Source organism: Paramormyrops kingsleyae, chromosome 11, assembly GCF_048594095.1.
Source record: "Paramormyrops kingsleyae isolate MSU_618 chromosome 11, PKINGS_0.4, whole genome shotgun sequence".
In the NCBI taxonomy this organism is placed as follows: Eukaryota; Metazoa; Chordata; class Actinopteri; order Osteoglossiformes; family Mormyridae; genus Paramormyrops; species Paramormyrops kingsleyae.
Window position 1 is genome coordinate 9,905,626 of NC_132807.1, and position 20,795 is coordinate 9,926,420.

The 20,795-nt window shown below is 48.6% G+C and overlaps 1 protein-coding gene across 3 annotated transcripts in view; it reads left to right on the forward strand.

Annotated features, from left to right (window-relative positions):
- The window catches only part of itga11a (integrin, alpha 11a), a 58,614-nt gene that overhangs the window by 33,424 nt on the left and 4,395 nt on the right, over window positions 1-20,795 (forward strand). For all 3 annotated transcript variants that reach the window (XM_072718004.1, XM_072718003.1, XM_072718005.1), the window contains 18 exons: window positions 538-629; window positions 1,013-1,127; window positions 1,505-1,632; window positions 1,993-2,141; window positions 2,649-2,793; window positions 3,414-3,579; window positions 3,709-3,776; window positions 5,791-5,935; window positions 6,825-6,973; window positions 7,849-7,992; window positions 11,528-11,731; window positions 11,881-12,011; window positions 12,541-12,707; window positions 14,670-14,809; window positions 15,013-15,123; window positions 15,328-15,413; window positions 17,043-17,247; window positions 17,672-17,770. In XM_072718004.1, coding sequence (XP_072574105.1) covers window positions 538-629; window positions 1,013-1,127; window positions 1,505-1,632; window positions 1,993-2,141; window positions 2,649-2,793; window positions 3,414-3,579; window positions 3,709-3,776; window positions 5,791-5,935; window positions 6,825-6,973; window positions 7,849-7,992; window positions 11,528-11,731; window positions 11,881-12,011; window positions 12,541-12,707; window positions 14,670-14,809; window positions 15,013-15,123; window positions 15,328-15,413; window positions 17,043-17,247; window positions 17,672-17,770 — 2,444 coding nt within the window. The remainder of the gene's footprint in view (window positions 1-537; window positions 630-1,012; window positions 1,128-1,504; window positions 1,633-1,992; window positions 2,142-2,648; window positions 2,794-3,413; window positions 3,580-3,708; window positions 3,777-5,790; window positions 5,936-6,824; window positions 6,974-7,848; window positions 7,993-11,527; window positions 11,732-11,880; window positions 12,012-12,540; window positions 12,708-14,669; window positions 14,810-15,012; window positions 15,124-15,327; window positions 15,414-17,042; window positions 17,248-17,671; window positions 17,771-20,795) is intronic.

A 20,795-nucleotide genomic window follows, 5' to 3' on the forward strand; every position in this document is an offset into this window, starting at 1 on the left:
AAAAATACATTTGAAAAATTCTACAGCAACATCTCTTACCAGAAATGAAGACCCAGTTACTGAAGATAATCTGCAGACTTTGCAGTTTAATGTAGGAACTATTTTGGTCGAACAAAATAGTTCCTACATTAAACCTCTCTACTACAAAGTCTATGAAATGTATTCAGTAACTAGGTCCTGATTTATGGTAAGAGACATTGCTGTTGAATTTTTCAAATCTCCCCTGCCTTGTCCCAAAATGCATTTCGGTGAGTTTGTGTCTCTAAATGGCCCTTAGTGTGTGTGTCTGTGTGTGTGTGTGTGGTATGTGATGGACTGGCATGCTGCCCCCACCTTGCTCCCAGAGATCTGTACGCTTCTGCATGTCACCTGCAGGCCCCAGGGCGGCCGCCCCACTGAAGCCCACTGTTCATGCTGCTGCTTGAAACAAATCCAGCTGGCATCAGTTCACACTGTAATAAATTCTGTTCCTCAGAAACAGCAGTTAAGCTTGTTTTCTGTTGCAGTTTTCACTGCTTGCTTTCCTTTCCCCCAAAGGCAGGATATCCCTGACCAATGTATCTGAGCGCAAAGACAGGATGAGGCTGGGGATGTCTCTGGCCTCCAACCCCAAGGACAGCAGCTTCGTGGTGAGCGCACTGCAGAGCACACTGCCGTGGCGACCACAGTGAACGCCGCATGTGCATCGTGGGTCAACACCGGGAGAGTGAGCTAGGGTGACACTGTCACGTTCATCTTCAGTGCCGTTTCACTAATAATACTCCAGAAGTTCCAAATCAAGTCCCGCTCTGCAGACAGTGATTTATACACACTAAGATGAGTTTTAGTAGGTACAGGGCTTTGGAATAATTTAAGAGAACTCCTGTATTTTTAGACTCCCGGTGTTTACACTGGAACAGTCTGATGATGGAAGGCGATCTGGAGCACACGGTGCTGCCATTCAGCCTGGCCCTTGAAAGGGTGCCCTATTGGGGGGTCGCGTGCGCTGAGCGAGTCCTTTGCTGTGCTTCAGGCCTGCGGTCCCCTGTGGTCCCACGAGTGCGGCAGCTCCTATTTCAGCACCGGCATCTGCTCCCGCGTCAATGCCAGCTTCAAGTTCTCCCGCACCATCGCTCCCGCGTTCCAGAGTAAGCACTATGTGATTTTGTTTCCTTCTCACACTCACAATGTTTTTTTTAATCTTAGAAATGATGTCAATTAAAGTTTCACATAAGCGTAGTAAGTAAACCATTCTGGCTCTGCGTGGCTCTGTGGGTTGGGCCTTGATTGGAAGGTCATAGGTTCAAATCCCACAGTCGGAGGGATGATGTCATCAGTGGGCCCTTGGGTAAGGCCCTTAACCCCAGTTGCTCCAGAGACTGTCTGAGCCTGCTCTCTAAATTATATGTTACTTGGATAAATGTCTGCTGAGTAAATGAATTTCCTTTCTGTTAGTTGAGTTCAGAAGACTGGTAAGTTCTTAAAGAGCTTATTAATGACATGGCTGCCTCTGTTGTTTGGAAAGGGTGTGACAATTACATGGACATTGTCATTGTTTTGGATGGATCCAATTCCATCTACCCGTGGACCGACGTGCAGGAATTCCTAATCAACATCCTGCAGAAGTTCCACATTGGACCAGGCCAGATACAGGTGTGTGACCTCGCCGACTGCCTTCCTGTCTGTTTTTTTATCCCTCACTTTCAATGTTGAGTTATATACATGATGATATTTCTTTTTTCTACTTCGTTTTCCATAATTTCGTCTTTATGCGACAGATATGATTATCAAGGGAAAGTTTGTAGTGATCAGTGACAGCCTTTAATCAGCTAGTCATTTATATAAATACATAAGATTTATGCTTGTAGCTAAGTAGCAACAAAATCAAAAGATTAATCATCTTTATCACTTATACGCAGTCCTGCATCACCTCAGGCTATGAGGCTGTGTGCACGTTTCCGTGGTTACAGGGGTTATGACACTCGTGTTGAAAGAACCTTTGTCCCAGTGTAGGTTGGAGTAATACAGTACGGTGAGACGGTCGTCCATGAGTTCCACCTGAATGACTTCCGCTCCGTGGAAGAGGTCGTGAAAGCCGCTCGCAAAATCGACCAGCGAGGAGGGGAGGAGACACGGACAGCCTTGGGCATCAAAGTGGCACTGTATGTCAGCTCGGTGCCAACAGGAAACTGCCAGATGTGTGGAGAACGTCGTCCACCAGCTATATTCCATTAATCTTTCTTACGAAACTTCAGTGTCCCATGAGAACCTGAAATGTGTTACTTTATGGCAATAGCATGTTCAGAATCTATCAAACTTCAGTGTCCCATGAGAACCTGAAATGTGTTACTTAATGCCAATAGCATGTTCAGAATCTATCAAACTTCAGTGTCCCATGAGAACCTGAAATGTGTTACTTTATGGCAATAGCATGTTCAGAATCTATCAAACTTCAGTGTCCCATGAGAACCTGAAATGTGTTACTTTATGGCAATAGCATGTTCAGAATCTATCAAACTTCAGTGTCCCATGAGAACCTGAAATGTGTTACTTTATGCCAATAGCATGTTCAGAATGTATCACACTCTGTATATTCAGAGCATCATGCCGCTCAGATTGGCTTTATATTTTCATGGGTTCCAGAGGCCAATTTGCCTTCTCGCCCACAGATCTAAGGCTTTTAAACAAGGAGGGCGACGTGGTGCCAAGAAAGTGATGATTGTGGTCACAGACGGAGAGTCGCATGACAGCCCCGACCTCCAGAGGGTGATTGAGGACAGCGAAGATGACGACATCATCCGCTACGCCATCGCTGTGAGCCTCCCTTGCCTCGGCCTCCTCCTGCCGCCGATGGTCCCATTCCTCCCCCCACTTTATTCCCTGTGCGGCAGAGAGTTCGCGGAGGACGGACAGAGGGCACCGCTCACTACCTGCTAGCTAACCCAACTTCCACACGACCCCACATCAGTGCTGTCATTATGAGAGTTAATGGTTACGGAGAAAAATTAGGTTTTGCAACCCAAAATCACTAAAGACTAGGATTATTGTGTGTTGTCAGTCACAGACTGGAATAAACAGCCTCCCATTAATAGATTTGTTGCGATAAGTTGCGTTAAAGGAGGCAGTGACTTGACAGCACATGCCAACCCGGTGCTCAGCGCCTCTCAAAGCCTCGTTTCTCTGTGTGATGTTAGATGCTTTAGGCTGCTGCCTCGAATGACGGTGACATTCAGCTTGGAAATGGGATGAGTACCGAGGCGCGGCGTCTCTCTGCGGCTGTGCCAGGAACTTGACCGTCTGAGACGATTTTGTTTCAGATTTTGTTTTATCCTTCAGAGTCTCTGTTATTGTGTACAGATGGGTGACTTGTTGGGCATGTCAGCCAATGCAGAAGCTTAAAAATGCCCCCACGCCCCCCCCTGCCTCCCCACCAGGTGCTGGGGTACTACAACCGACGTGGCATCAACCCAGAGACCTTCCTGAATGAAATTAAGTACATCGCTAGTGACCCTGATGACAAGCATTTCTTCAACGTGACGGATGAATCTGCACTGAAAGACATCGTTGATGCCCTGGGAAACAGGATCTTCAGTCTGGAAGGTACCGGTTTGTGGTGCAGGGCCGGGAGGTGCTCTGTGCACGTCCACGTGTCCTTTATATGCTGCTCATTAAACGCCAGCCGTGCCTGAGGACTCTGTTTGTATTCTCTTGGTGCTCCCCCGCCTACAGGAACTAACCAAAATGAGACGTTTGGCCTCCAGATGTCCCAGGCGGGGTTCTCCTCTCACGTTGTGGAGGTGAGTTCCTCCGGTGCCCCCCCCCCCCCCCGAGCAGCCTCTCCGCAGCCCCAGCTCCGTTTACATGTTTCCGCTCTCTGTCGGTGGTGTTCCCCTCTGGGCTTTGGGTACTGTTACTGCAAACTGAGGTCACATGACACCCCCCCCCCCCGCACCCCCTGACACCAAGTTTTGGTTTTCTTCTGAAAGAAAAGATCTCTGTTTCCCAAGATTCCTCACTTGCCAAACCAAGGGTGTGTTTTCTCGTCAGTATTTGTAAATAAACTAATTTGGAGGCTGACTTGTTGCAGGGACGTAGACTGAGTTCTGTATTGCATACCAGATTAAAGTAAGTTCTTGTATGCAAGGCACACCCTGATCACATATAAATACAATTTTCTAAAAGTGGCCACAATTCCCCCATTCTCCGATATATTTCACATTTGTGCTTTTTATTGACATAAATCCTTTGATATTTATATTTCAGCCTGATTCATCTGTAGAACGTGTAAATATGATATAACGTGATTGTATTATATAATTTAAGGAAATTAATATTCTTTAAACGGTAACTGGACTCTTCTGGCTTGTGGAAACGCACGGATACAGCTATTTCAGTAAAGGCTGTCTGAGCGTTGCATGGAGAATCCTGGGAAGGATTCCAGAGCAGGAATAACTGTCTTGTGAGCACATATGGTTTTGCTGAAGGAACGATTTTCCAGTTTGTCTTTTTTTTAACACCCATCGAGGTTCCGAGGTTCTCACTGTTACTCCTGCAGGCCTGATTTATTTCTGTTACCGTCACGCTCTGTCCAGGGGACACACTGGCGGGCCTGCTTATCATAATGTGATGTCACGCGCTTCTGAATCGTAATTGGCCGTGATGTCTGTCGACGGGTCTCTTCACTTCTGCTTCACCGCAATTTGCTTTCATTTGAAGGCTTTGCTGAAATTCCACGCAGACTGAATACTGTGGCTATTGCAAAGCCTATGTGGCCTTTTTTGGTTCCTTTAAAAACCCCGAAGAGCTTAAGGCATATTCCTGATTCCATAATCCAGTGTCCTTGATCCAGGTCTATGCAAGACACTTCAATTAACACTGCCTTTATGTGCCCATTTTCTAAAAATAGTTTTTTTTGGAAACATGAACATTAGTGATTAGATGATTCGCCCTAACGTGGGGCCGTTTGGTGTACAGACCCCTGTGTTTGCCAAACCTGATACTGCACCCTGTAAAGTTACCAGATTGTAAGCACTAATGATGTCGTCCTCGGCTGGCTTTTCTCTGGTTTTTCGTTTTGTGAAATGTTTCCACAGCAGCTCCATCATATCTGGCAATGGCCAATCGATTGGCGCCGGGGGGGGTGCCAGAACACGTCCGGCATGTGTGGGCGGCCTCGCTCTCGCGCTGCGGTCTCCCCAGACCTGACCGCGCATGAGCGACCGCTGCGGCCGGCTCCGCGTGATACCTCTGCACATGCAGAGCCTCGTAAAGCGTATTGCGCTGGTTGCTTTGGAGGTCCATGAACTCAAAGTCTGCCTGTATTTGCCAGGCTTTCAGATATGTCTGCATCTCCAGAGAGATTCTTGTTAGCAGCATTTGTGCTGCACACTCAAAGGAGGCTGTGATTTTCATCATGGCTGTTTGTACTCTTAAGGAGTGAAACCGTGTAACACTTTTTTGTAGACTGCATTTGGGAAAATGTTAATTACTTGCTCCCTGCTCACATGGGATTGGAGAGTTTTGGAGTGAGCAGCTTTCAGCTGTCTCTGGACTTCCTGCCAAAGCCGAAGTCTTGATGTGTTGCCTGTTGGTTCCTCCCGGGTCCCTGTTGCCGCCGCGGCTCCGCGCTTTGAGCTCTTGGCATGTCTGTGTGTTGCCTGTCGGTTCCTCTCGGGTCCCTGTTGCCGCCGTGGCTCTGAGCTTTGAGCTCTTGGCATGTCTGTGTGTTGCCTGTTGGTTCCTCTCGGGTCCCTGTTGCCGCTCCGGCTCTGCGCTTTGAGCTCTTGTCATGTCTGTGTGTTGCCCCCACAGGACGGGATTCTAGTGGGTGCAGTGGGGGCCTACGACTGGAATGGCGCTGTGCTGAAGGAGACCCGCATGGGGAAGGTGGTGCCCCCGAAATCCTCCTACCAGAAGGAGTTTCCTGAGGAGCTGAAGAACCACGGTGCTTACTTGGGTAAGATCCAGACCGACATCCAGACGGCACTCATCTTAAAGAGGGCGCCAATGTCTGTTCAGGTGACAACCTGACCTTAGAACGCTTGCCGGAGTTTTGAAGCGCCAAAGTATAATCATAACCTCAGCCAGTGCTCTTTTTAATATTTAGTTACTTGGTCAGGATGCCTTAGTAAACTTGCATGATTGCCACCCCAGACAGGGCTTCCCCCTTCCCCAGGCCCAGTGCTTCCTGGGATAGAACCCAGACTCATCGTCACTCTGTGCGGGACGTTATGGAAAATGCATTGGATTAAGTATAAGAATACAGTTAGTGGTCGATTTTGCAACAAACGCGTAGCGCTGGTGGGCGATCCATCCCTGCAGCCCAGTCTCTCTGCATGGGCACTTGACGAACTGGTCACCGCACTGTGGTTTGGTGCTGTCTCCCCCTCCATAAGCCACCCCCCAGCCCCTGCCTCTTCCTTCTTCTCGGTTTTCAGTTCCCTCTGCCTTATTAGGGAAGCGTGAGTTTGCTCCCGGGGGAACCCCAAAGCCGAGGCTCAGACGCACTGTGAGCCACATGCAGCACGTGGCTTTTGATGCGACAGAGCGGGACCCCCGGAGAGAGCTTTAAATGCGTGCATGCGCTTTGAAGAACTGGCAATGCAGTCAGTCAGAAGGAGCTTCAAACGCTTTCCTTACGAAATTAATTTACATGATGCGTTAAAGAATATTTACTGGACACCGTGGAAGCGGAAACTAAGCCCGTAAACAGAGGAGGAATTAGCGTCTCCTTGGCCCCTGTGTGGCTGGGAGGCTGAGAAATGGAGTTACGGAAAGAGTGAAATGCCAGATGGTCATGTGACAGGCGGTCAGGGTTACACATCATGCCCTCCCTGTGCCAACAGGGTACACGGTGACGTCGGTGATGTCCGTGAACAGCGGGCGGCTCTACGTGGCGGGAGCCCCCCGCTTCAACCACACAGGCAAAGTCATCATCTTCTCCCTGACCAACAACGGCAACCTAACCATCCTGCACTCACTGAAGGGGCAGCAGGTACGGCCTGGGGGGGGGGGGGGGCGCCGTCCCTCACACACTGAAGTGCAGCCATGGGCACACAGGTACACACAGACAGACCTTTTATATTTGAAGCCCGTGATTCAGGCTAATTAACGCTAATTCGCTGTTGCTGAATCTCTACCCTCCCATTTTATGCAGACCTACACGTGCACATTTACACACACAGGTAAGCACAGACAGGCCCAACAAGTCACCTTTCTGTACACCTTAAGCCAGTGATTCAGTGTAAAGTGCGCTGATTCCCCGCTACACGCCCATGCTCGGTACGCTTAGTCACACGCTCTGGCTTGGGAGGACTTCCGGGGGTCCGACCTCTTCTAAGAGCAGATACTCTGTGTCCAGCTGCCACTTTAACCTGTACTAACTAGAGACCCCCCCCCCACTGCTAACTGCTTCATGCTATTCATTGGCCATTCCCCCACACACATGCACAACATTTGAGTGACATCATGACAGTCTAGACTCCATGCCCCCCCCCCCCAAGTGCCCCCATTACCGGGCCCATGTGCTTCACATCTGTCTCTCTAAATCAAAACAGGATAACTAGGTATTTAAAAACGGGTAAACAACTGCGTCGCATAAAAGAGAAACAGCTTGGGGCAAACAAGAATGAGTGCATTCTTTGGGGAAATTAATTGTTTACACTAAAGACAAAAAAGAAGGATTTACCGTGTTAGTGGAGCCAGAATTCCATCGGAGCCACCTGTGCCGGGAACCAGGAAAGCTGGAATGTTTTATGGGATCAGATGTGGGAAAAAAAACAAACAAGACCTGGAGCTGTGAACAGAATGTAAATGGAGTTTTTTCTGACACCTGTGCTTTTACATGTGTTTTACATGCGGTTCCTGCAGATCGGGTCCTACTTTGGTAGTGAGATAACACCGGTGGACATCGATGCAGACGGGGTGACAGACCATCTCCTGGTAGCAGCTCCCATGTACTTTGGTGGGGGCTGGGAGCGAGGCAAGGTCTACATCTACAGGATGACAGAGCAGGTGGGTGCTGGTGTGAAAGGGGGGGTCCGCCTTGGGCTGGGGCTATAGAAACGATATAGAGACTTATCTGAAATTTAAATAAGATAATGAGCAACACTGATGAACTGTCGATAAGGAACATTGCTCGATGGCACACATCAGCCTATGACATCGCCGAAAGGAACGTGATTTCTACCAATCCTATGGTGTTTTGGAAACAGACAATCCACGGCCAACAAGCGCATAGCAGGGTTGGTTGCGTTAGCGGAGCACGCTACACGCTGCTGTTTTGATAACACATGTGAGTAGCGGATGATGATGAGAGCTTCCACAGAGGAAACTGTAGAAGGTGTAGAAGGCGACGGCACAGCAGCCACAGCATCTTGTGGATCAGTAATGTAAAAGATGTCGATGATGTGGCAGGACCTCTGCGATTTAAAGTCTGACTCAACAGTCTGCTGCTGTTCATTATGGACTCTGCTGAAAACTTATGTCAACTAAAACTGGAAACACTGCAAACTTATTTCAGCACCAGACGCATGAGCGTCCAGTGGCTCCTACAGCATGCAAGCGCTTACAGTCACGGACCAGGGCTCAACACCGGACATCTTGATCAGAATCGCGACACACGGAACAAACTGCATTCCGTATTGGTTCAAAACGGGACACCGCATGTTATTTTTCGATATGGGACGATCCCGTTACAGACATGATGGGTGGGGTGTCTGTCAACCCCCCCCCCCCCCCCCCCCCCAGAATGAGCAGCGAGGCCACCAAAGAAAAAGCACAGCGACAAGCTGCACTGTCACTCCCCTCTGGGGTTACACCTTGTGACAAAAAGGTTTATATTTGCATTATCTATTCACTAAAGTTACATTTCAGTTTGCAGTGCTTTCAACTTGTCATCTTTTTTCATGCTCTACATCTGCTTAAGGGGAATCCTGAGGGAATTTAAGGAAAATGGAGCCAATGACGTGAATAACATCGTGATAATTATCGATTTCGACTGATATAATACAATTATCATGGTAAAATATTTTGCCATACGGCCCAGTCCTCGGTCAGCCCCAAACGCACACAGGGACGCTAAGAACAGGGATGGCCACCTTCTGCTCAGATGACATTTATTTACCCTAACCATTGGAAAATGTGACTCCATCCCCCGGGGCTGTCGCTGCCCCCCCCCACACTTCCTGCCCCGCTGGTCTGCTCCGCTCCCCCTGATAGGTGGAATGCAGGCAGACATCGGGCACCTGCTGTCACACTCATCAAATGGGGGAGCAAAAATTTGGGCCAGACTTTGTTCATTAGATGCAAAGGGCTCGATGAACTCAGTAGGAAAACATTCACCCCCCACCCCCCAGGCGTAATTATGCACAGGTCCCGCTTGAAAGCTCCAAATACGTGGAAACTGTGGGAGTGCGGGTGAGAAGTCCCCGTCGTTACGGGTCTGTGTGGCCGGCCGGGCCCCCTCCCACAGCTTTTATGAGCGCCCCCCCCCAGCTGACGGGAAGGCTGTGTGAGACACGTGATCGACGGTCGCCAGGCTGAGAAGACCCTGGGCCCCACCCCCACCACCGCCATTACCACCCCGTCTAGGGGTCCTGATGCAGTCTGGCTTGTATTCGGGGGGAGGCCAAGCCTGGTAAATGGAGGACACTCGGCTCTATGTGTCGCCACCTGCTGGTGTGGCTCAGATTGCTCCACAAGCTGTCCATCCAGTCTGCCCAAAATCCTCTGCCCTGATGCCACACCAGCACACCCCTCTTTCAAAAACATCAAATTTCTGCTCATCGAGGCGACGGGCGAGTGGAAGAGACAAGTGTTGGCCGTTGTATCGTCAAACGCCGGACTGTCATTTGCGCATTGACTCATAGGAAGAATAATGGTCTTCGAAGCCTCAGATATTTTTCTGCTGACTTCACAAGGCTGAGGGGCTTCAGCAGCAAAACTTTTCCCAAAAATATTCAGCAGTCACATTTTTGCTTTGATCATTAGATCTTGCCATTGCATGGGCAGCCTTCGTGTTGACAGAGGTCAGAAATCATATTTCCTTTGGGTACAGCTGGGGGAGGAAGAAGATGGGGATGGGGTATGAGAGCGCAGTTGGAAAGCAGACTGCAGATCGGTCTTTGCTTCTGGGATTCTGTGTTTTATAGCTTTTTATCGGTCCCTTTTATCATGGATATTCTTTTCTTTTCAGTTTTTACTGTTTTTTTTTTTGTTAAATTAGTTTGCAAAAGTACTTTGTGTAACTGAAATACCACACAGTACTGTAAAGACTCAGAAGTCAAGGTCATGATCTTACTGGACCTTTTTATGTGATAATTAAATGACCATTTGCTTCCATTGATTATTATTACAGAGGCAGCCTAACTGCAGTATGTATGCGGGCATTTTGGGGACGCAGAGTGAGCTTTCTGTCCCCAGTAGGATGGGTGAATCTACTGTATCTAGGATAATGTCAGGAATAAATGTGTGTTTGTGAGGGAGTGTCTCCGGGGGGTGTGTGTGGGGGGGGCGGGGGGGGGGGGCTCACGTGTGAGATGCAATTACCAAGAAATGGACGCAGGCAACAAATAATAATAATAGATACTTTATTGATTCCCGTGGGGAAATTGTCTTTATGCCTCCCTCAACTTGCTCTTTGTAGAACAAGCTGCCTGCGAAGGGCAGCCACCTGTAGCGGCACCCAGGGAGCTGGGGGTTAAGGGCCTTGCTCAAGGACCCACAGAAGTGCTGAGGCTGGGTTTGAACCGGTGACCTTCTGAGTACAGGCACACAGGCTGAGTTCTCAGTATAACGCCCTTGTAGCTGTTCCATCCCTCTGGGTGCCTGCAGTGGGGTGGATCAATTAGCCCCCTACCATCGGGGTTTGCCCTTCCCCGCCCGGCCGGCCTTGTGTTACGGGCACAGCACCAACCCCCTCGTGCTTGCACTCGTGCCTCAGAGTGTATCTCTGAACGGCGTCACTGGATTTAAACGCTGAATGAGCTCAGAACTTAGCTTTGGTCGTTAGAGTTCCATCAAAGCTACATGAACACATTACATTGTGTTCCTCATGCTTTTAAAAAGACTTTATTGTTAATTATGAGACATTCCTGTTAATTATGACTTGTCATTAGTCGGTTTTTAAAAAATAAAAAACTTGCGTGTGAGTATATTCATAGTCTATCAAACACTCAGTACACTTGAATTCATAGTCTATTAAAGTAATTGAAATGGTAATTGTAACCATATTAATATGTATAATAAGACTTTAGAGGCAGTAATTTACAGATGGAAGGAAAAATGTCGGATCCCAGACAAAGTAGGGTCCTAGGGGCGTCCACCAGCTCCAGATGACATCCTTCATTTTTGCTGGTTTTAATTTTTCTAAGCAGTTGCAGAAATCCTGTATACCTAATATACATAAGGCCTACAGCAGGTTGAGTACGAACATGAAAAAGATGCCCATATTTTATGTAATTTTATTCAATTATACAGTTAAAAATGAAATGAAATTTACAGCTTCAGCATTTTCCTATGTGTGCTCACTGTCTCTCTCCCCTCTTAGGTTCAGTTTATCTTGGACGGCGCCCTCGAGGTTCTGGACAGGGGGCAGAATTCTCGCTTTGGCTCGGCGCTGACCCCCATCCCAGACCTCAATGGGGACCAGTACAGCGAGGTGGTGGTGGGTGCACCTCTTGAGGATGACCATCGGGGGGCGATCTACATCTTTTTTGGTCAGAATAACAGGATACTGCAGAAGTACAAGCAGGTAACACTGGTGAACATGACTTCATTTCACTGAAATGTGTGAATGTGCGTGTTCATGTTTTCATAAACAGGTTTGAAGACATTGAGATAGGATGCTTATTCTCTTCTGTCGCTTTTTTTTCTTTCTTTATTCGTTCTCCATTCTTTCAGAGGATTGCTGGAGCTGATCTTTCTCCTGGCCTCCAGTACTTTGGCTGTAGCATCCATGGGAAGATGGACTTGAATGAGGACGGGCTGGTGGACTTGACGGTGGGCTCCATAGGGGCGGTTGTGCTCCTCTGGTATGTAGACCATCATAAAGCCCCCTTGATTGGTGGTCACCACATTCATATGTACACCTTCTTACTGTATGTCTGGCTGTAGCCTCTGCAGAGCTCAAGAAATTTCCTGGAAAAAAGGAATCTGGACATAATTGCGTGCGCCAGAACAGATGTTACTTTTTTTTTTTTTTATTGCGAGAACAAAGCACAGGAGGATTTGATTGGCATAAAAACGTTATCGTACAAGAAACAAGAGAAAGTAAAAAGATCAAATATCGGTACATTAAATTTCATTGAAATTTAAGTTGTATGAGAGTAATCTGTTGACTCATACAAAATCAAGCATTAAGTTCCCTTTGAAGTAATTTTTTCCAAAAGAAGGGATGTTTTTCATTCATGAGACAATCTGCACATGGAGTCAAATCAAATCAACACAAAAGTCTAATGTTAGGCTCCATAGCTGCAAACCTAGATTTATGCAGCCGGAAGAAATCCAGACGTAACCTGAGTCGTCGTGGTCCCGTCGCAATGACGCGCAATCTGCCCGCAGGTCTCGCAGTGTTGTGCGCATTCATGCCAACGTCCGTTTCGAACCCTCCAAGATTAACATATTCAACAAGGATTGCCGCAGAGGGGGCAAGGACGTCAGCTGTATGTCAGCCATCGTGTGCCTCAATGTGACTGCCAGAACAGCAATCCTGCCAACCAAGGAAGTCGGTAAGTAGCTCTCGCTAGTCGTTTGCAGAGCCTTGAATTGACTGCAGATCTAAATTGGGTTTTAGAGCTTTACCAAGTGCTGCTTTAACACATTCAAAGTCGCCTAAAAACCCTGAAAACAAATTATGGCTCAAGGAAAGACAGGCCTCCCCAAACACCATTCATCTCTTCAGATTCACCTCACCTTCTGTTTTGGAGAAACAACTCACTTATATACGTCTCCTGCTAATGTACTGTAACTCTTTCAAAGAATCCCCCTAGAGGACAGTAGTTAAGCACAGTTTATCCAATATTTCTGTAATTTGGACATTAAAGGCAATACTGAAAACTATCCAGGAGGACAGATGTTTGTATTGTTGATGCTGATGACCAGATGCTGGTTGAGCAGAGAGCTTAGGATGCTGTCTGTGGTGTAGAGCATCCATGGAAGGCCACATATTCTTTATGCTCAGTAAAAGAAGCCTGGACCCACCCTAGACAGGCATGCAGCCCCCAGCACATGGGGGGGGGGGGACACCAACAGCAGCCCACCCACTACCTGACCTTGCCGGACCACCATCTATTTTGCTGAATGGGAGACAGAGCTCCAGTTTCAGGCCTGGGGGGTGGCGCACGGTGCTATGTATTTTTCCAATGAACCTGGTGACCCCAAGCCACCTTCAGTAGGTGCACCAGACGTGTCAAGCATGTCAGATGGGTGGTGAAAGAGGGAGAGAGATGGGGAGTGAGACAGGGAGTGAAACGTGGAGAGTGGTGGGGAGAGGTGTGGGGTGAGATGAGGAGTGAGACAGGGAGAGAGACGAAGAGTGAGACAGGGAGAGAGAGACGGGGAGAAATGTGGAGTCAGATAGGGAGAGAAACTTGGTAATAGATGTGGAGAAAGACAGGGAGAGAGACAAGGAGTGACAGTGGAGCGCAGAGACAGACAGGGAGAGATGGGAAGTGAGATGTGGAGAGAGACAGGGAGAGAGACAAGGAGTGACAGTGGAGTGCAGAGACAGACAGGGAGAGATGGGGCCTTGCTTTAGCCAGTCAGTCAAAAATTGTATTATATCAGTCGAAATCGATAATTATCACGATGTTATTCACGTTATTTGGACTGATGAAGTGTGGTGGGAAAAGAACAGGAACATATTTATTGAATAACCCTGCTGTCTATTGAATAACCCTGCTGATCCTAATCAGACGTGTTGGAGCAGAAAGTCTGCAGCTAACCTTCATATACTGGGATCCTTCTTTTGTAAAGTGGCGAGCTGAGTAGTCTGCTTAATGCCCCCATAACACATCCGCCTTTGGAATGCTTAGCAAAGATTTATCTTGAGCCAAAGGATAAAACTCCATCTTAACTCTGTCTGCCCTTAACTTCATCTTTTTCTAGCCTGGGGCCTGTCAGGTCACAGGAGCAACAGACGTTCACTGAGATCATCAATAGAATGAGATGTAGACAGACACCGTATCCCAGCTTTCCCTTTGACGATAAGTCGTATGCATCTGCTGGCCAGTGCAGATCTCTTAGATAAAGGCTCCTAGACTCCCTTTATGATAAAAGCAATCCTGTCTATAAACACCGAACTGTAAGCGATGTATATAAGAATGGAGGATGGAAGAGATATACAAGCTGCCATTACTGTATCAGTCTCAACTTGATCTGGTGAGTCTGAGCAAAAGTCTCCTTTATTAGGGAGCCGACTGGTCATTTGTTGCAGATGTACTATTAAAAGTAAAGAAAAGGGTCAAAGGGTCATGTTTGACCTGCAGACCTATAGCGTCATTGTCACAGATGCAGCTATAGTAGGACTGACTGTTCGGCTCTAGCTATTGGGGATTCTCATTATAGCCATCATCTGTTTTATTTCTGTTGGGACGTTCCATGCTTTGCTTGTAGGTCTTCGTGTGCAGATGCAGGGACAGTTTGTATTTCACAGATCAGAGCTGTTTGCCTTTTTCTGCTGCTTCCTCCAGCGCTGACTTACAGCACCTTCATCGAGGAGCGGCGCTATACTCCGAGGGCTGTGCTGGACGACAGCGAGAAGCAGCAATCCCGAAACATCAGCTTGCTCCCCGGGATGGATTCCTGTGAGCACGTCTACTTCCACGTCTTGGTGAGTAGTCATGGACCAGCTCACCGAGCTTCTCAGTCTCCCCTAGAGACTCCAGTGGCTGTCGTGTGTTTCTGCAGCCTGATCACGTGTCTGAGCTGCTGTCTGCGTAGGCCGGTGAGGCGGAGCATGGTTTCCATTGGGAGGTTCGAGGTTGTTTCATGTTTTTTGAGGGACTCACTTCATGTTTGATCTGCTTGCTGCAGGAATCGACAGACTATATCCGCCCCATAGTTTTTATGGTGGAAGTCGGCCTTCAGGAGCCGCATGTGGGCCCCATGCTGGATGACGGCTGGCCAACCACAGTCAGAACCGAGGTGACGGGCGTGCTTCCCAGCCTCTGCCATTCAGTCGGACCCATAGCGTGATCACGCTGCATGGTTTTCCAGTCGGTTTCTCCCTGTTTGTTTATGAGGCTACAGTAACTAAAGAGACCGTAATTTGGTTAAGTCCAGATTCCATCAATGCCTTGCAAAAGCAATAATATATTTTTTTTGTGTATGTGCCTATAATTCATTTAGCTGCCCTACTGGAATGGCTGCGATGACGATGACCACTGCATTCCCGACCTCCTGCTGCAGAGTCAGTCTGACCTCCTGGACAGCAGGTTGGTCTTGTCCACCATGAAACCACAGCCAACCACATGCACATGCTCCTCACTCCCCTAAACAGCCACACCCCCCCACGCTCCCATAAACAGCCACACCCCCTTCACGCTCCCATAAAAAGACACACGCCCCCCACGCTCCCATAAACAGCCACACACCCCCACGCTACCATAAACAGCCACACCCCCCCACACTACCATAAACAGCCACACCCCCCACGCTCCCCTAAACAGCCACACCCCCCCACGCTCCCATAAACAGCCACACCCCCCCACACTACCATAAACAGCCACACCCCCCACGCTCCCATAAACAGACACACGCCCCACCACGCTACCATAAACAGCCACACCCCCCACACTACCATAAACAGCCACACCCCCCCACACTCCCCTAAACAGCCACACCCCCCCACGCTCCCATAAACAGTCACACCCCCTTCACGCTCCCATAAACAGACACACGCCCCACCACGCTACCATAAACAGCCACACCCCCCCACGCTACCATAAACAGCCACACCCCCCCACGCTCCCATAAACAGCCACACCCCCCCACGCTCCCATAAACAGACACACGCCCCCCCACGCTCCCATAAACAGACACACGCCCCCCCCCCACGCTCCCATAAACAGCCACACGCCCCCCCACGCTCCCATAAACAGCCACACCCCCTCCATACTCCCATAAACAGCCACACCCCCTCCCCCACTCTCCCATAAACAGTCACACCCCCTCCATACTCCCATAAACAGCCACACCCCCTCCTTACTCCCATAAACAGCCACACCCCCTCCACGCTCCCATAAACAGCCACACCCCTCCATACTCCCATAAACAGACACACGCCCCCCCACGCTCCCATAAACAGCCACACCCCCTCCATACTCCCATAAACAGCCACACGCCCCCCCCACTCTCCCATAAACAGCCACACGCCCCCCACTCTCCCATAAACAGCCACACCCCCTCCATACTCCCATAAACAGCCACACCTCCTCCATACTCCCATAAACAGCCACACCCCCTCCATACTCCCATAAACAGCCACACGCCCCCCCACGCTCCCATAAACAGCCACACACCCCTCCCCCACGCTCCCATAAACAGCCACACCCCCCCGACACTCCCATAAACAGCCACACCCCCTCCATACTCCCACAAACAGCCACACACCCCTCCACTCTCTCATAAACAGCCACACCCCCCCGACACTCCCATAAACAGCCACACGCCCCCCCACTCTCCCATAAACAGCCACACGCCCCCCACGCTTCGATGAACAGCCACACGCCCCCCACGCTCCCATAAACAGCCACACGCCCCCCCACACTCCAATAAACAGCCACACGCCCCCCCCCCCCCACGCTCCAATAAACAGCCACACGCCTCCCACACTCCCATAAGCAGCCACACCCCCCCACGCTCCCATAAACAGCCTCCAACGGTACATTTTGGGGCCCCTATAAAATACTGGCCCCCAAATTCTACCGGGGAATCCATGGGCCCCTGATGCACGTTGTTAAGGGAATTCACCGTGCTGGAGCACATTTGAATAAAATGAACATGTGACACACGGAGGATTTCCTGTCTCCTGAAGGCCGTGTGACATTTCCACTGTCCTGCAGGCAGTTTTGCGGGCAAGCGGTTCGCTCCAGGGCGGCTATCTGCCGGCAGCTGTCGGCAATGAGGGGGTCTGAGCGGATGGTGGAAGGGACACGCAGGAAGATGCTGGTGGAGGTGCGTCTGGAGAACCGAGGAGAAAACGCCTACAACGCCCACCTCAACATCTCCTACAGCCCCAATCTGCGCTTCTCCAGCCTGATAGTAAAGGTAGGGAGTTGGGGGAAGAGACCGGGCAGGAAGTCAGCGACCGGGCAGGAACTCAGCGACCGGGCAGGAACTCAGCAACCGGGCAGGAACTCAGCTGACTGGTTACGTCAGCCAGTGATGCACTTCATGGCTTGTTACTTACGATCAGATGCAGGCCAGGACAAACTGACTATCCTGCTTTTAGACAATAACTTTGATGCACCATTGGAGGGACTATTTTCACTGCTTTTAGTTGTGGTCTCTTATATTTTCATTTATACTGCTTTTACGAAACCAAAGAAAAATTGCAGATTTCTTCTACCCTCTTGCAGATTCAGCTGTCTTCTTCCACAGACCTTTATGCATATTTTACTGTATTTCTAATGGATGTGGGAAATAGAGAACGTGGAGATGTGATAGATTTATCTTACTGTTTCTCTTCCAGGACAACTCTGACATCAAGATTGAGTGTCGTGGTGAGGACAGGAAGAGGAACGAGAGAATGTGTAACATCAGCTCGCCCTTCATGCGGTCTCAGGCTCAGGTGTGTGTGTGTGTGTGGATTATGTTTATATTACATTGTGGGGACCACAAAGATCTGTGAATGTAATCAAAAAACTAAATATATTTTGTTTGGTTACTTAGGGTTAAGGTTAGGGCCGGATAGGGGTTAAAGGTCATCATGTTGGGATTAGGGTTTTCCCCATAGAATTGAATGGAGAGTCACAAAGATATAATTACAAACCTGTGTGTGTGTGTGTTTGTGTGTGTGTACACTATGTGTGATTGTGTGCGTGCGCTATGTGTGAGTGTGTGTGTGCAGTACGTGTGAGTGTGTGTGCGTTATGTGTGAATGTGTGTGTGTATGTGTGTACGGTATGTGTGTGTGTGTGTGTGTGTGTGTGCTTTCAATATGTGTGTGTGTGTACGCTATGTGTGAGTGTGTGTGTGCACTTTGTGTGAGTGTGTGTACGCTATGTGTCCGTGTGTGTGTGTGTGTGAGTATGTGTGAGTGTGTGTATGTGTATATGTCTGTGTGTGTCTGTGTGTGTGTGTGTCTGTGTGTGTGCGTGTGTGTGTGTGTGTGTGTGTGTGTGTGTGTGTGTGACCCAGCATCACCTTACGGCACAAGCATGCAAAGCGCTGGCATGCAACGGGCAGTCCTTTGTATAATGCGCTGGCATGCAGGCTGTCACACTGCAGGGCACTGAAAACGAACTCTAATGGCTTCAGGTTAAGACTGAAAGGAAAACATCCGTCATGTTCATGAAATATTTAGGCCGCTTCATAAAAGCAGCTCTAAAACCCCAAAAATGGCAAATTTATTGCGTGCTCTTAGCAAACAAAGTTCAACTTGACTTAGGAGGTACTTCAAAGAATTGTTGGCTTGAGTGACTTAAAATTCTTAAACCAAAATTACTAAGTAAATATAATTATTTCATTTTAGAATGAGTCTTAGCTGACCTAAGGAATGTATAAATTTATATAGATCCTCATGTTCGACAACAGAGACGTGGATAAATTAAATATATCCAAAAAAGCACAAATTTAATATTGAGAATAATTGTGTTTAATGAACTGATTATCTGCCATGCAGTCATGCACCAGCCCCTCGTCTTTTTGGAGCTCTGTTTGGGTTCTGTGGTGGAGACTGACTCGGTGACACATTATTAAATGAGTGGGGCTTTTAAATAGAAGCACGAGTTAATTACACCCACCCCTCCTTCCTTGCAGCTCTCTCCCTTTGACCTGGTATTTAGTTGCTTAACTGGCTTTTTTATCCAAAGCAATTTGCAGTTTTTACACCTTGATATTTTACTACAGAAATTGAGGTTAAGTACCCAGCTCCAGGGTAGTACAACTGGGCCTCTCCTGGCACTTGAACCAACAACATCGAGTCTCTGTCCTTAATGACAGTTATACCCACTTTCTCTATAGTAAACTGACCAGGCTGCAAAATAATTTCAGCAAAAAAAATAAACATTACGTGCTGGAATGATGCAGCTCTGCTTCTTTCAAAGGGCTCGGCTACTGCTGCAGATCTGAATGCTGAGTGATCATATAGTCAGTGTAGCACATGGAGTGGAAGATCTTCACATATCGAGGAGGATTTCTGAGAAGGATGTTCTGGCTGCTCATGGCTGAGCTAAGCGGAATTCAGGAGCAGCCAGAGCCGGGAGATCTTGGCCCAGTGCAGGGGGAGTTTGATTCTTTCCATGCTAAACCGTGCCAGAATACGGAGGAGATGAAGCCATTACCAACATTCTGCACACTGATATTTTCCAAGTCTGTTCGCTCACACTGGGAATGACTGTTAGTGCTAACCCTGCCCCAAGGGCCTCGAATAAACCCAGCCAGGGCTGCAGTGCACGTCGTGTCTGTCAGGGGCCCTCAGAAGGAGCGTTCCTCTGCAGTGTCTGATGCCGCTTGTGTTTTGGGGCTTAGGTTCAAACAGTGCGTGTCCATGATTCTGCACTCGTCTTTCTTCCCCTTGGTCAGTGTAAAGTCACTTGTTTACCCTAAGGAGGGTTTGTTTTTTGCGATTTTTGTTTATGCATCGGACATGTGTCAGGAATTTATATCCGGAGCAAAACAGCGCAATAAACATGTACTTACATTGGCTTAAATGAACCATGCCAGCCGTCTTTGATCCCTGTGAAAAATGGGCTGTGATACGACAGTGACAGGAATGCACTGCAAAATTATCTCTGTGCTGTATGTGTGTGTGTGTGTGCTTGCGCACGCATCTATGTCTATGTGCGTGTAAGTGTGCGTGTGCGTGTGTGTGTATGTGTGTGGGCGTGTGTGCATGCACGTGTGTATGTGTGTTTGTATCTATGTTTGTGTGTCTGTGTACAGTATGTGTGTGCGTGTCCGTGTATGTGTGTGTGCATCTGTGTGTGTGCGAGTGTGTGTGTGTGTGTGTGTGTGTGCATCTATGTCAATGTTTATGTGCGTGTAAGTGTGCGTGTGTGTGTACGTGTGTGGGTATATGTGTGTCTGTGTACGCGAGCGGGTTTACCTATCCTTATGGGGACATAATGTCCCCATAACGTGATAAATATCCGTTTCTTTTCCCTTATGGGGACCGGTTTCCTGTATTCTTGTATTTTGTTAGGTTACTTATGGTTATGGTTAGGGCAGGGTAGGGGTTAAGGTTGTCATAGTTAGCGTTAGCATTTTTCCCATTGAAATGAATGAGCGGTCCCCATAAGGATATGTTTACCCTACATGTGCGTGTGTGTGTGTGTGTGTGCATGCGCACGGGTGGGGGGGGGGTCAGATGGGCAGGTGTGTACAGATTTACACATCCGTGTTTAAGCTCAGTTGGTTTCAGTCACGGCCAAGCTGGAGGTCATGAGAGGAGATGCATTTTGGACCATGTCCAATGTGACAGGATTATTGGTGCATGTGACCTCGTCCCCATTGAGCTGCAGACTAGTTTAGTGTGTGGCGGTGGTGGGAGGGGGGCGGTAATCTTGTGGTTTTGCAAGCCAAGAACTTGCTGCAGGTTAGTACTGGCCTTTCGGTCTGCATCTGTTGTAAATCAGTTGGTATTGTTTTTGGAG